Raw genomic sequence first — 13,370 nt, 5'->3', positions numbered from 1 at the left:
CTGAGTCATCCGACTCATGAGAAAGGTAAAATGCTCTCAAAGTATCAGTAAACGGCTTTCAAGTGTCAAAAGCATCATAAAACAATCCGTTTGGTCATGCTAATGACGCAATGATTTTGTTTTGATACTCCATGGTGGCAGAATACAGAGATTTGATGTGAAATGAAAAGTCCTTGTGTAATTTTTATGGTTTGTCACATGGATAAAGGCTGTTCTAACAAACAGAAGTGTCACCACCAAAAGTGACTCACTGCCTTGTTTTGCTTATCGGGTTCATCTTCCATTATTGAAGCTGGCAGAGGTTAGCAAAAGATATTATAATTCATCAGCTGTGGCAAAGCGTATTATAAGCTTGAAGGAACAGGGAGCAGAAAGGCCCAGACTGCTTTTTGACTGCGTGTGATTTGATTTTATGCTTCATATTCAGCAAAATTGTGAAAAAATGCTGACATGCATTACATTTCATAACACGAACCAGTTAATGGAAATGCAGTCAGACTATTCATGAAAGTAGTCACCTGTTCCATTATTTGTGAATAATTTAAAATGACAGAAATCTGACAAGACAGGAGAGTCCTAAGCCATATTTAGGGATAGCCATCATGACGTGTCATAATTATGAAAACTTTAAAATGATGACATACTAAGGCATACGTCAATTATTACATTGTAATTATTGCAAGTTGGAATTGAGATAAAAAAAAAGATAAAAAAGTAAAATTAAGTCATAATTATAAGATAAAAAATCAATTATGACAAGTCAGAATTGTGATAAATATGACTTAACTATGAAATAAGTTAAAATGATGACACCATAGTAGTGATACACCAAGTAATAATTATTAGATCATCTGTTATGACATATAGAAAATTATATACTATGACAAAACTAAGATAAAAAGTCAATTATGACAAGTCAAAATATTTAATTATGTATTGACTAAAATTTGTCATAATGACTTTTTATGCCATAATTATGACTCATATCATAATTATGATTTCCTAAAGCACAGTTTATTTGTTTGTGGCAAAGTGGGAGAAATGGACATGAAAAATCATAATTATGACAATTTACCAAAATATGTTTTTTTTTTTCCCTTATGTGGCAGAAATGGGCTTCCATGATTCACAAAAGTGCGTTTCTTCAATTAAACTTCATTAGTTTAGTGTCCAATGCTAATTTGGTTTCTGCAACATTCAGCTTTTTTTCTCCCAGTTTAAATGAGGTAATATTCTTCGCTTCTCCAGCTGGTCTTGTTAAGATACCAGGCATCTTGAAGAAAGCTCATTAAGATGCCATTAACAGTAATTGGACCAAACAAGGAAGATTCAGGACCGGCGGAATGCTGCCAACCTGTACCCTTTCCTTGGCCGCTGTTTATGCGGCATGTTATGGATGCACTTGGTTACACAACATCCTGTTTGAGTAATTTAATATTTCAACAAGTTCAGTGGAGCAAAGATCCTCCCACAGAGAATGTTGGGTCAAACTAAATATGCAAAGGCCGAAAGCAAGAGTGGGTGGAATTGGTCAAAAGTACTTAAACATAAACAATGGGTGTTGGAAAACCACTGATTGTATTTGTGTACAATATTGTGCGTTTTTTCCAAACAATCCAGTGAAACTAGAAAACATCAGTTACGGTAAGATGAACAGCACATCAGAATAACATCCATGCGTGTATGAGATTGTATCGGAAAAGCAAGCTTGACAATGTCTTGCCTTCACAGGTCCAGAGTGGCTAATTTTCTGTGAAAGGTCCCAGAAAAGCAGTTGGAGTCAGTAAATTTGCCTGTAAACTGCACTCACACAAACACAACAGCTCCAAAAAGTACTCCGACACTTACGTCACACATAAAATGATATAATCACAAAATAAACAGACACAATTTTCAGTATATCCGCTTTTTTTTTTTTTTTTCATTTTCTTCTTTATAAAACTTTTTTTGTATATAAAAGAAACATTCTGAAATTGAACTTTGAACAAGCAACTTAATAACAAATAAAACAAATGTCCAATTTGGTCCATAGCGCAAACATAAAAACATACAAAACTTTAGCATTGTGCATTCAAATAAATAAAAATAAAGAACAATCTGCTGCTGGAGAGACATTACACTAAAACGAACAAGAAATATATCTGCTCTGAGGTGTCCCTTTGTGTCCTCCGCTGCTTGTATTATATCATTTGATATATTTCTAAGAAGTTGCAGCCAAATGAAAGAACAAAAAAGTTTCTGAACGTAATGAAAGCCCAAAATAGGTTTGAAACCAACACGCACCACTTCTGGCTGGTCAGACTATGTTGTTTGAGCGCCAGTGAAGGATGTTGGCCCCGGCGGACAGGCGCGCAGCTGGTCTCAGAGCTAACGGAGATATGTGCTGCCGGAACGGAGTGATTGGACCCTGTCCCACACGGACTGGACTGCTGAGGAAATGCATTATGAGGTTGGAAACCGGGGGCTGGACCGGATAAACGGGTACACCTGGAAAAACTAGGAAAACTGCATCAAGTCAAACCAAACAGTGTACATTCAAATTACATATGAAAACATTTTTAACCCATTTTCACTATTTTCATTGGTGTAATTGAGCAAAAACAGACAATATTGTGTCAAAAATGTAACAATATTAACTTCTTTATTGAACTGTTGTATAAAATATCCCAGTTGCAACCGTGCAGATATCATACGCTATCATAACTATCATATAAATATAAGACAAATACACACAGGGGCATATCAAATCTTCAAATTTAGTGGCATTTTAACTACAATCTAATAGGCTTCATCATGCGGTCAGTCATTGCCCTGCATGTTTGCATACAATTCAATATGATGTACAGGTCTGGGCTGGAAAAAGGAATTATTTTAACACATTTTTTTCCATAATCACACCATTAGGTTAAATTGACAGCCATAATATATAGGTATATAGCAATAGCGTATATAGCAATATTTAATAAATATAAATATAAATTATATTTAGAAAATTCTGATTTTTTGTTTTATGACAACAGTGATGTGCTCTACCTGGAAAGATGCCGTTGATCTGGATCAGGCCAGGGGTGTGGGGGCTGGTGCGTGTGGTCGAGACGGGCTTTGGTTTAGCTGGAGACGCACACATCTGCAGTTCACTCACTGTTGCTTGAACAGGTGGAGGAGTAGACACAATCTCAGGCTATGTAAAAAAAAACATGAATACTATTAAACTAACACAATGTCTACACCAGACACGAGCAGTGCGACAAATAGAACCCTTTATAATCACTGAAGCCCCGTTCTGTGTCTGACGTACTTAATGCACTTGTGTTACTAATACGAAGGCCTCTTTGTCGTGTCCGGTGTGGGTAGCTTCTAGCTGTTGTGGCATGACAGGACAACAATGGTCAATGTAGACATGGTGTAATGGTGTGGCCATGTAGATAATTTAATTTTTTAAATTGTTTAAAGTATCACCTCAATTTAAACCTTTTATTCAATTTAAATTTTTTTTGCCTTTCTAGCATAACCAAATGACCATATTCTATTTACCTTAATCCTACCCAATACCTAAACTTAACTACTTACTATTAATAAGAAGTAATTAGGAGTTTGTTGAGTCAAAAATTGTAGTTAAAGGATTAGTTCACTTCTCAATGAAAATTTCCTGATAATTTACTCACCCCCATGTCATCCAAGATGTTCATGTCTTTCTCTCTTCAGTTGAAAAGAAATTAAGGTTTGAGGAAAACATTCCAGGATTATTCTCCCTATAGTGGACTTCATTGGGGATCACCGTGTGAAAGGTCCAAATTGCAGTTTCAGTGCAGCTTCAAAGGGCTCTACACGATCCCAGATGAGGAATAAGGGTCTTATCTAGTGAAACGATTGGTCATTTTCTAAAAAAAAATAAATAAAAATGTATATACTTTTTAACAACAAATGCTCATCTTGCACTAGCTTTGTGATCCACACGCATGATGTAATCAGGTTACAAAGGTCATGCGTGAAATGGGCGGAAGTACTGATCCAATGTTTACAATCTTTGCACATTCGCTTTAAGCCAAACACCAAAAAAAGGAAAAACAACAATATCAGATGATTTTGATGTTGGAGGAGAAAATCAGATTAATTTTTTCGTCCTACCGCGGTACTTCCGCCTATGTCACAAGTGACCTTTTTTTTTTTGACCGACCATTTCGCTAGACAAGACCATTATTCCTTGCCTGGGATCGAGTAGAGCCCTTTGAAGCTGCACTGAAACTGCAATTTGGACCTTCAACCCAGTGAACCCCAGTGAAGTCCACTCTATGGACAAAAATACTGGAATGTTTTCCTCAAAAACATCCTTAATTTTCCTTAATTTCTTTTCTACTAAAGGAAAGAAAGACAAGAACATCTTGGATGACATGGGGGTGAGTAAATGATGAGGAAATTCTCATTCAGAAGTGAACTAATCCTTTAATTGTTAGTTAATAGTGAGAACTGAACCCTAATCTGAAGTGTGACAAGTCTTCACTGAAAAAATATTAATAAAATTAAGTATTTTAACAAGAATTAAATACTTTTTATTATGAAAATTTCAAAATATTTTCAATTTTAACAATACAAGAAGAATATTGGCAATTAAAGTATTTTAGCACTTATTTTAACAAAAAGAAAAAAAAAAAGCAACTGCATATTTATACACTAGATTCTGACATTTCATCCTGCAAATCGCTGAAAATGACTATTGCATGTCTCTCTTGTAGAAACTTGCCTTTTCCGTTGAACGGTTCAGTTGAATGATTAAGTAGATGAACATCTGCAGAGAAGCTAATTAACATTCTCATCTAATCAGCGCACAATTAAGATCAACTGCCTCCCAAAGGGCTCAGCGGGAGAACGGGGCTGTAATGGGTAACAATACGTCAGGAGATTAAATCTCCAGAGGCACAGCACCTCATGTCATTCTGAGCGACGACTGTGTGCTAAATGCTGTGACTGTGAGGAATGAAAGCCTGGAGGTTTATTCATGAGCAGATTTTACCTCAAAAAACATTTGACACACAAAAGAGATGCCGTTCTTACTTTTGATTTGTCTTCTGTCTTGACGTCAGGTTTATGTTTCGTCTTATCTGTTTTGTCCTCTGCTGTCCAATCCTGATTCCATTTACTGCAGCGTAATGGGTTTTTACCCTGCAGAGCCTCAAACGGAATTACTTTCTCACTCTGAAAGAAAACATGAGGTTTAAAGAAATGAATCCAAAATATTATTGTACATGTGTGGAATATGACTCACTTCAGCCGCAGCGTTGACGTCAGGAACATTTATAAACTCAAGGGCAGGAAGGTCCAGGTTTGGGTCCACATCAGTGGAGGAGAAGTTGCTTTCTCCATTTTCAGAGCTGGAACCCTGGAAAGAACAAACCAGAGTTCAAAATGAACACTCGCAAATTACTTCGGTCATTTGGCCACAAATTTTATTAGAAAGTTACTGGAATATAATAGATTGTTTAAATTAAATTGTTACAACTGCTTTTCTCACATTTGGAAGTGGTTTCGATTTGCTAAATAAATGCTAATCAGACCCTTGCTAATTGGAGGTGAGTAACAAAATCATCTACCAGATAATCTATGTAGAGATATGCAAGATCGTTCCTTTTGTAAAACTGACACATTCTGCATCAGAGACACTTGAGCAAAAACCGATATACGTCCCTTAAACAGCACCCGTAGGACCCATAATATTTCTCAATTTTCAGCCCCAGCGAACAGACCTGCCCTCAATCAACCCAATTGAAGAGCACTGTAATTCACAGAGAGCTCAGGCAGGCAGGCTTACGGCCCATCGGTGCTGTATCATGACACTGGATGCTTGATTAAAGGTACCGTTTGAGAGGAGCTTGAAGAGACATTTCCCTGAGAGCGGATCTCTGTATCTGGAGAAGATGGGGAGGGTGTGAGAGACTCCTGTACATCCTCGAGCTGATCATCTCCGAAGTAAGACGTCAATGGATTAAACTGCTCTGACATCTAAAAACCCAAATGAAAAGAGACAAGCAACCACTGGAGATCAGATTTTATTATCAGATTTTATGGTTATTGGGACTAAATGAAGATTTGTGTCCAGACCAATCCATAAGCGGTAATGCAGGGAAGGGCATGGCCCTCTTTCTGTAGGGCGAGGTGAACGTAAACATCCTCCTCCGTGTTAGTGTCGCACAAAAAGAGCAACAGGAAGTTGTCCTGGTAGCTGTGAATGGCGGCCACCAGAGTGCGCTCACAGCACATCCTCTGAAAAGAGCTGATTGCACTCTGAGTCCAAATGCTCTGAGAAGAAAGCCAAGACATGATCCAGTCTGTATTTGAAACAACATCACTAGAACAACACTACTGCATGGAGAGAAAAAAATAAAATACAACAATTGTAGTCAGATTCACTAATAAATGACTCGTGAGGCGGGACTTTTAACGAGTCATTCAAAAAGACTTATGCGCTGCTTTCAAAAACTAATTCTTCCTGGATGACCTACTACTTCCTCTGAGATTCTGAATAGTGCGTTCGATGGACACTTACTATCCCATGAGGCCACGGAAGTAGATTTATGAATGGCAGTGAAGTGACGTAACTGACGCTGCAGGTCATGTGACATTAACAACATGGCGGATGTACAGTAGTAGGTCAAAATTTCATTCATACTACCATAATTCATACTATATAGAACATACGTTTTTTTTAACGGTCGTGAAGTAAATTCAAATGTTGTACCTACTCAAACAGTATGTGATTTTGGACGCACTGATAAATTTAGCAGTTTGTCTGAATCAGCCTGACGAATCATTCTCTAAGAATAACTTAATTCATTATAGTAATATTATAGTTATAGTAATATCATATTGTTTATTATTTTGAATTAGCTTTTGTTTTCATATTTTCAGTTATTTTAATTTTATTTTTATTTTATTGTTACTTTAAAATGGTTTTTAATACTTTTAGTTAAAACAACAACACTTCTTACCGTAATGGGCCGAACTCCAGCTAACATTGCTGGGACAGCCTGAGCCGGGAGGTCAGCGTAACAAGCCCTGGAAACATTTTCAGATTATGCCGAGCAGCAGAGATACAAACATATATGTCCTAACACACAAAATGGCAATTTTGATTTATAACAAATAGGGGTGACACGAGATCTCGCGGGACTAAAATGTGACGAGATTTCTCGTCGAGGCGAAAAGTAGTCTTGTGATGTTGCCATGACAGAGTGTTAGGATGATTAGGAAAGAATATGCCACCGCTTCGTTTACATTACACCTCCACTGTCGTTTTGCTTTGTATTTAAATAAAAAACATTTAATTCAGTTGGATAATGGTTGCCGCCGCTCCATATTCACAGAGTTACGCGCGATCGTGAAAGTAAACACAAGCGCGCATTCAAACGTGATTTCAATACCCCACATTTGAAAGCGGCTCCCTGATGAATGCAAATATCTCTCAATATGAAAGCCATTTTAGGCTGGGCAGCGTAAGTTGTAACCATCTCTATAGCTCTGTATCAAAGAAAAATTTGGTTTTATTTACACTTTGAATATTGAGAGAGTGCGATTATGGTTGCACTTATTGTAAAGTGTTACCATAAAAAATGAATAACAGTTTCTTCTTAATCTTATTAAGCACAAACAGTAAGGTTTCATTTGTTAACATTAGTTAATGCACTGTGAACTATCATGAACTAACAATGAATGACTACTTTTGTTAACCAACATAAAGATTAATAAATACTGTAGCAAATATATTGCTCATTGTTAGTTGATGTTGGTTAATTAATGTTAATAAATGAGACCTTATTGTAAAGTGTTACCATTTTTATTTATACTGTTTTTATTTCTATGATCAGTTTGTGGAAAGGAGTTCAGTTAGGAGGTCAAAAGTTGTAGAAGCTCATAAATCATGTACAGTAAGGTCTGAAGAGACTGAAATCATACAGAAGAGAAGTCAGTCAGTTGAGTTAGTAGCAAAACATTTTACAATACTTGAGTATTGTTGTCTTTCAATGCATATGATAATTCATACTCAGAAAGTAGAACTGAAATGACATTCATTACAAGATGATTAGTTAAAACACTTCAAATACACCTGCAGAATATTTATTCTAGTCATGTATTTTGCCATTGAGGATTTCTTAAAAATAGTGTGTAAAAATCTTGTCTCGTCTCGTGAACTCAATCTCTCGTCTCGTCTCGTGAGATACCTGTATTGTCACACCCCTAATAACAAATGATGAACTTACTTGAGAAATCTGAGGCTGTTTCGTTCCACTTTTGTGATGTCTCCGAAGTCGACGTAGTACACCTTTACTTCAGTATCACTGAACACCTCATGGATCACCACCCGGTAAAACCACATGTCTCTCGGGGCCACACAGCACACCTGACCCGGCCGCACATAAGCATCAGGTAGCCGATATCTCTCCGCAACATCTGGGTAGGAGTAACAGCTCCTGGAAACAGGAGTTGGGCATGATTAGAATGACATACAACTCAATCCCAGCCCAGATAATGATGAAATTAGTCAGTGAGATACCTCATTTCTATCATCATGTTCTCCAGGGCTCTGGCCTCCTTGTTTTGGCTGAAGCGGATGTAGAAGTGGCTAGGTGACTCTGTCTGCTCCACCAGGACTGGCACCAGCTCTCTCTCCTTCCTGTGATTGGGCGGCTTCAGCTTCTGGCTGCACACCGCGTCTGGAGGAACCGCTGAGACATGACTCACCGTCAACTCTGGGAAAAGATCCCCCATCTACGACAAAGAGCCACACACGTGTTGTGTGTAATGTCATGTTACATTCTTATAATGTTTATAATTATAATGTTACATTGCATTTCATTAAATATACACAATACTTACACATATGTATTCCACACTTCATACATTCACACATATATATATATTATATCATGATTAATCAATTTGCCAGAACTAACAGTTAGCAATTTTATTTATTTAAAATACAGAGACATTATATATATCAACATTATAAAAGTACAACACTTTATAAGTTTACTTTAGAGTAATAGGGGAGGGAATGATAATGGATTATCGCTAATGGCTCTCAACCTGATGGATGGTTTTATTGGAGACTCTGAGTTCAGCGTCAGACTCTTGGGGGTCTATGGATTGCTCCATCTTTTCACGCTCCCAGGCAGACTCTGCACAGCTAAAGTAATAGGCTTTGCTGGAGGGATTCTGGGATTCATCAGTCAGACTGGAAGTGGTGCCGTGACCCGGGGATAATTCTTGCAAAAGAAATGAATCACAATCAAATTCTCATTAAAATGTGATCGATGAATGTGAAGCACTCGTTTGTTTTTTTCTAATTAATGTGACACAAATAAGAAAGGCAAGTACCAGATTTAGTGGGTTGTGCGTCATTTGGTTTGAACTCCACGACCATCCAATGGTTTTCACTCTCGTCAGCACCTCTTTGGATGGAAAATGTATCACTTAAAGCACCAACCATCTCAGTCACGCTCAGAAAGCCACACTGGCTCACTGGCAGCTCCTCACCATACATTCGCTAACAGCAAAAAACAGACCACAAGTTAGAATAGCGCCATCTAGCAACTCTAAAATAAAGCTGATAAGATGTTGTAGTTTTCATAGAGTGATACAAGATTCTGACCATCATGTCATGGTTTATTTTGAGATAACCTCTGGCTGACAACATATTATATTTTATCCAAAGGAAACAAACAGACAAAAAAAAAAAAATGTTAATGCCAAAAAAATAGGCTTCAGTTTCTGTACGCACAATACAATTTCTTAATTTTTTCTTCAGATATTAACTCGGATATGTTCTAGACAGGCTTTGTGATAATACCTTGTATTCTGTGGGTAGATTGTGAATGGAGATCCCATTGCCATTTTCAGCTACAACCTGAAATAAGATCCATATCTCATAAGCCAAGGTGAGAAGATGAGACATGAAAGGCTGAGTTTTAAAGCTGTTATGTCCGACCTTCCGTAGCTTATCTTTCAGCTCGCAGCTGACGGTGCCAGCGGTGCCCTTCTCGAGAATCTGCTGTCTGAGCTCCTCTTCAAGCTGTAAGAAGATTTACCCTGACAGTATTGATTTATTTATAGAAATATCATATTTACTTCATACAACTGCTTAGACAATATCCAAACCTTAAAAATGGTTTCTTCAAAAGAGTGCTCTTTCTCCACAAGCTCTGGTTTAGGAACAGCAGGGGACAAGGGCGTATTCTGCTGGATCGTCTCTGGAGGCGAAGTTGCTTTAGGACTGAATACCACCGGCTTCTGTTTAGCCACCAAAGGAGACGGCACTGCAGAATAAAATGAAGAGCAATCATCATGCAAAAGATCATCAAATTAGGCTTTTATGTAATCAATAGATTCAGACCAAAAATGAGCATGATCCTATCAATCTCTATAAATTCCAATTTCATATACATACACTTCTTGGAAAGACTCGGCATCAGATTTTGTGGCATTACAGAGCTTTTCAGAAGTAGTTGCGAACCAGTGCGACTCTGCTGCATAATTATGAAATCCGTGGCAGCCGCGAGCATCTCAGAAATGGAGTAAAAGCCGTATTGAGTGATCTGGAGAGGCTTTCCGAACTGCGCTGTATACCTGGATTCCAGCTCTGATAATCTGACCGGCCCATGAGATAGTAATTGTTTTAGTTGGCTGCGCAGTTGAGCAGGCAAGGCGGGCTTTGCTTGGCCACGCCGAGGGAGAATAACAGGCTGATGGCGTTGGTAAGAGGTGTGGAAGTTCACCAGATTTCCCCTACGATTGTTGACTTTGGGTTTGTGGTCACGTTGCTTAGAAACCAGCTCTTCAATGCCTTTAGTGCTCTCATCTCCAATGGCTGCACATGAAAAAATTAAATAAATAAATAACTAGGTGTAACAGTACACAAAAATTACCTCAGTTTTTTAGTGACAGTTCAGTATGTTTTCAGTACAGCAAACAAAAACAAAACAAAAAACATGTATATAAATATTTCATTTTTTGAAACAATAACTGAGATTATTAGAAAAATAATCCATCTCTGTAAATTAATATAATGCAATTGGATGAGTGCTTCAAAGTTGACACTTCAAAAACAACACAAAATGAACATGACAGTAATCCATACAACCCCAGTTAATGAATCAATGTCTTCTGAAACAAAATAACAGGTGTGTGAAAAAAAAAAAAAAACATTTAGAATATTTTGAAATTATAAACCATACGTTCCGGTCAAATGTCATACATGTGTTTGCTTGACGTAAGCGTATTGTAAAACTCATGAGAGAAGAGATAGTCCTCTGTGCTTCCACATCCCTTCTTGCATGAGTTTCACAACACGCTTTCATCACATTTTACAACATGCTAGCATTTATGTCCAGCGAACACACATTTGACAGTTTGGTTTACAGTTAAAATACGTTTACAATAACTAGTATTTTTCCTCACTAAAAAAAATAAAAAAAATAAAATCTGTGTTCCAGTCCGGGAAGAAAAAAAATTCATATACATCTGAGATGGCATGAGGGTGAGTAAATGATGAGAACATTTTAATTTTTTTTGGGTGAAGTATCCCTTTAACTGATATAAAGTCAAAAGGAAGCAAAAGTATTGATGACTCATCTTGCACTCAGGGGCGTATTCAAATGTTTGTCCAATGAAATGCTCTCTAGACTGAGAAAGCCCCTCCCCCTAATACCAAGCACTTCTGACCATCAATAGCATGTAGCAAATCATACAAATGGTATCTTAAAGACATTTTAGCAGGAATATACAGCATAGACATTCTCTAGGCCACAAACAATGATTTACCAGCAAACGAAAGGGAAAAAATACTGATATTACCTTTTAAAATGATGCTGCCATCAAGGTGGTACTCCAAGTGCACAACATCCGGCATTTCCTTGACCATATCCAAAACAGTTCTGAATCCCAGTAGCCTGAGGGGAATGGGGAAGCCCAGCATGGTCTGGTAGTCTCTCTTGAGCTGCTCAGGGGTCAAGCCATGCTTCGCTGAGACCAAGAGAGAACGGACATCCTTCTTCAAACCCGTGAGAAGCTGATCTTGGGTCATTCTCACAGCTAAAAACAGAAGTGGGACAGAATTTACTTACTAAAAGCTGACAAAAACATAACAGTTTTAAAGTAAATATTGGTCCATCGTGATGTCAACACATGAGCTAACCAGCGAAATAATAACAGACAAAACAAATCATTGTTCATTGTTATTTAGGCTTATTGACAATATTGCTTTAACGCAACGTCTTTAAAAGCATACTTTATATGTATATTATTGTCTTTTATGGACAACTGATTACCTTTTGTGCGAGACAAAGGCGTTATATCGTTCCGTGCAGATGACACGACAGGCCACGTTTCTTAACAAACGCGAAGTTTGCATCACAGGTGCACTCAATGGAGGAGTCAGTGGAGCTAAGCGGACGTCAAAAATATCCTCCGAGCCAAAAGTATCCTCCGAGATTAACTTTTAAAAGTGCAGGTGAAACTGTATTTCATTAGCGTCTCTGTGGGCAGATACAGAAGGCTTCATGTGGCACGTGCTTTATCAGCAGTCGATCAAGCTGCTCGTTCTGAGACCGCATTTTTGAGTTTAAATTGTTTCTGTAGTATACTTTTACTTTAATTCACGTTATTTTTTAACTAGTAGTGTAATTTTCCATTTTACTTAAATTAAATTATACAAATTGTGGTAATCTACGGAACCACGTGTTAAAAACACGTCACATGAATGTATTGTTTAGTTTGTTTTTTATTTAAAACATCTTTTTTACATAATTTTTTAAAGCAAATGATAGTATTTGTTAACTTTTATTTAAATAATCTTTTGGCAAAAAAAAAAAAAGAAAAAAAAAGTCAGACTTCGCAACAAATTGATTTGGTTAGATTTTGCTAAATAGCTTATTTTTTAAAATCTTGCATATATTTCTTGTTTTAGTTGTCTTATTTGTTTATTTTATCGTTAAAAATACACACACAGGTATTAAAGATCTTCAGAAGAGAATATCAACTAATGGTCTTTCTATTAGTAGTAAACTAAATAGCTACATTTATCAAAGAAAAATGTATAAAATTGGCTTATTTTAATAAATGAATCATTGACAAATAAGGTTTTTAAAAGTGTAAAAATAAAACATAATGGAGATAATTTTGAAGTTTTATTAAGTTTTAACAATGAGATTATGTGGTTTTTATAATCAATTAACACTCCCTTAGTCATTTTTTTTTTTTTTTTTACAAATTTTACAAATTTGTGACCAAGAAAGTCATTCGGTTTAACCAATATTTTCAAACAATGCTAACAGACTGATATCTAGCTAGCTAGCAAGTTAGCTTGATAGCTAGTTAACAAA

The 13,370-nt window shown here is 36.9% G+C and overlaps 1 protein-coding gene across 2 annotated transcripts; it reads right to left on the bottom strand.

Annotated features, from left to right (window-relative positions):
- Nucleotides 1-2,037: 2,037 nt before the first annotated feature.
- On the bottom strand, nucleotides 2,038-12,073 carry tdrd5 (tudor domain containing 5). Of its 2 annotated transcripts, none has more exons than XM_067398643.1 (16): nucleotides 11,845-12,073; nucleotides 10,439-10,858; nucleotides 10,150-10,307; nucleotides 9,980-10,063; nucleotides 9,842-9,898; nucleotides 9,370-9,538; nucleotides 9,079-9,257; nucleotides 8,546-8,760; nucleotides 8,253-8,462; nucleotides 6,984-7,050; nucleotides 6,097-6,294; nucleotides 5,854-5,997; nucleotides 5,264-5,377; nucleotides 5,053-5,193; nucleotides 3,034-3,181; nucleotides 2,038-2,505 (listed from the first exon to the last, which is right to left on the bottom strand). In XM_067398643.1, the coding sequence occupies exons 1-16, from the start codon at nucleotides 12,071-12,073 to the stop codon at nucleotides 2,297-2,299; spliced, it is 2,742 nt and encodes a 913-aa protein (XP_067254744.1). In that variant the 3' UTR covers nucleotides 2,038-2,296. The 2 variants fall into 2 exon arrangements, with proteins under 2 accessions (XP_067254744.1, XP_067254745.1); XM_067398644.1 differs by having other exon boundaries at nucleotides 2,038-2,496.
- Nucleotides 12,074-13,370: the final 1,297 nt, after the last annotated feature.

Source organism: Chanodichthys erythropterus, chromosome 10, assembly GCF_024489055.1.
Source record: "Chanodichthys erythropterus isolate Z2021 chromosome 10, ASM2448905v1, whole genome shotgun sequence".
NCBI lineage: Eukaryota > Metazoa > Chordata > Actinopteri > Cypriniformes > Xenocyprididae > Chanodichthys > Chanodichthys erythropterus.
This window is presented reverse-complemented; position numbering and strand designations above follow the sequence as displayed.